Source organism: Pinus tabuliformis, chromosome 2_2 (assembly GCF_031772625.1).
Source record: "Pinus tabuliformis cultivar Carrire ecotype Pingquan chromosome 2_2, CPIR1, whole genome shotgun sequence".
NCBI classification, from domain to species: domain Eukaryota; kingdom Viridiplantae; phylum Streptophyta; class Pinopsida; order Pinales; family Pinaceae; genus Pinus; species Pinus tabuliformis.
In genome coordinates this window covers 1308691752-1308694420 of record NC_142300.1, presented here as the reverse complement: position 1 = coordinate 1308694420, position 2669 = coordinate 1308691752, and the positions used below count along the sequence as shown (strand labels likewise).

At 35.0% G+C, this 2669-nt stretch overlaps 1 protein-coding gene across 1 annotated transcript; it reads right to left on the bottom strand.

Moving 5' to 3' along the window:
* Positions 1-319: 319 nt before the first annotated feature.
* On the bottom strand, positions 320-1572 carry LOC149198317 (uncharacterized). The gene has a single exon (XM_089404126.1). It carries the CDS (start codon positions 1542-1544, stop codon positions 993-995), a length of 552 nt encoding a protein of 183 aa, XP_089260252.1. The 5' UTR covers positions 1545-1572; the 3' UTR covers positions 320-992.
* Positions 1573-2669: the final 1097 nt, after the last annotated feature.

Sequence of the window (2669 nt, the reverse complement as noted above, 5' to 3'; positions counted from 1 at the left end):
GGCTTTGATTTATAAAATAAATTATTTTTGATATTTTTTTATTTAAAATTTTAAAGAAGAATTTTTAACCATGATGAACTGTACTGGTTAGTTACAAATATATTGGTCAAATATTTCTTTATGTAACTTTTACCAAAAAACTTTACTTAATTTTATTATTCATAACATTTTTCCGTTTTCCTTTTATGAAAAACTTTACTCAACTTTGTTATTCATAACATTTTTTCCTTTTATTTTTCACATGATAAGATTATAAACGGTGAAAAAAATATATTACCATTAAACTAAAAAGCCAACTTTGTAAAAAAACAGCCTTTTTTCATTAATTTTTGGATAGAGGACATAATTAAATCCAGAAAGCCAAAAATAGCTGTGCGGAGAGCGACGCATAAAGTCCATAAAAAAAATTGAGACCTTCGTTTTTGTACAACTTTTTCGCCAAAGTGGCTCCACTTGGCCTACAATTTCAACAACTACATGTTTTTCATTCAAACCAATCAGTCTCCTAATATCCTTGCTGCACCAGCTGTTTGCATGGACAATGACATTTCAGCTCATTTTTTCGCGTCTTTTGCACTCTACCTTCTTCATCGATATCGCAAAAATTTCCCAAGCCTTCGAGACGCCTTTGGCCGCAGTGGATGCTGAAAATGTAGTCACATGGCCTTGCACATTCATGTTGCAATTAACTGCTCTGGCAAACAATCAACTTTCGAAACTGGCGTTTTTGAAAGTTCTGTTATTCCATGTGGCTCCCACCGGTGTGTACACCAGCTGGAACGATATTCATTCCTTCGATTTTTTGTGACAGTTTGTGACATAATCATAGAGACATTCATTAACTTCTGCCCCATTCCCACCCAAACAACGCATTTCCAATCATTAATCAGCTGAAACTATGACTGTAAATGAAGTAGATATCTAAATTTATGTGATGTAGACATCGCCATTCCTCCTTTTTTGATTTAGAGGAAAATCACGATTACCATCGATCACACAGTCTCCGCAATCGTTTCCAACTTGGATTGCCATTGGGTTCGGCCTCTACCCCTTGGAATTGAGATTGGAATCGTCGACCGACTGGACATACAACAAACTGAGGAATAGTGGTATTCCTCTCCAGATTCATCATTTTGGCTATGAATATCGAACAAAGGTTGCACTTGTACTTTAGCTTTACCAAACCCACATGACAATCTTCTGCTTTGTCTCTTCTTCTTCTGTGCTGATAGCGTAATGCTAATCTTGGAAAGAAGAGAAGCCATGTCTGAGTCCGTCAGCACAAACTGTAACTTCCGCTGAGGAAGAAGAAAATAGAGCTGACCAATCTGCAATCGATCATCATCGCTCAGAACCTGGGAGATGTTCTGACCGACAAATAAACCGTCTGAGTTACAGATGAAGTGGTCCTCATATTCTTGCAGAATCTCTTGGCTTTTCGGTTCTTGAGAAAACTCCTGGATGCTCCCATCCATCAGTATGAGCTTTGCAGTAGCCGCTGGCACGAATGAACTGGTGGCATTTGAAGAAATGCAAATCCCCATCTTTGGAATTCAGATTAATTGATTCTGATCAATTAGATTACTTTGTTACCGAGTACTAGAAAATATTGTTGTCTATATATAGAGAAGGGTATTCACCTAACTCAGATAAACCACAGGCAGGTTTTATGTGCGGTCGTCAAACCAGAGACGGTTTAAGAAGTTCATATGAGATCGAGAAGCGGTAACGAAAACTGTGGGTTACCCGATCATTTGGTGACCATTGAGCGTCGGCAATACCGCCTGATTTCCAAAAAAAGGGGATTTTGTTTTTTGAAGTTATTAATATAATTCTGGAGTTATGCTGGCCAGCACTTGATAAATTGTGATAATTGATTCTTGAAGTTATTAATATCAGTAAGTCTGGAGTTATGCTGGCAAGCACTTATAAATTGTGATAAAGGCACCTACTTCATTTTCCGTTTCTATTATGCGGGCAAGTTGTCTATCGACAAGATAAATTGTGATAAAGGCACTTACTTCCTTTTCTGTTTTTATTGTGCGAGCAAGTTGTCTATTGACAAGAATTTTGAGTGGGACCTACACCAAGAGTTTTGTTCAGAGGTTTGATTCGAATAATTGAGAAAAAGGGATGATCATGTAAAAAAATATTACACAAGAATTTAAGAATTTTGGGGACCAGAAATATAAGAATTTTGGTGAAAGGCCATTCATATTCATTTGTATTTACAATGTTCATTTAAATGGTACAATTCTATAATATAGAAATGAAATTGTTTCGTTTATTTTATATTTAAGTTTTATTAAAATACAAAGTAAGTGGGAATAAAATAAAACCCAATATGTAGTAATTGTATTAAGACACAAAGGTTTAGTATCACATCATTATTATTATTATATAAAGTGTTAAAAACATATATATCACCCCCTCAATCGTAAGTATGAACCATTAATTCCTCAATCGTAAGTATGAACCATTAATTACACCAATAAGGTAGGATGGAACTGGTATCATTTCCAACTCTCAATTTTGAAAATACTTGAATTTTTTTGTGGTTTGGCCAAACATTTGGTGATCATTATGCAATGACAATATTCCCTGATTTTAATAAAAGGGTTTTTGTTTTATAAACTTAATAATAGCAATAGCTCTTCAATTATGTTTGC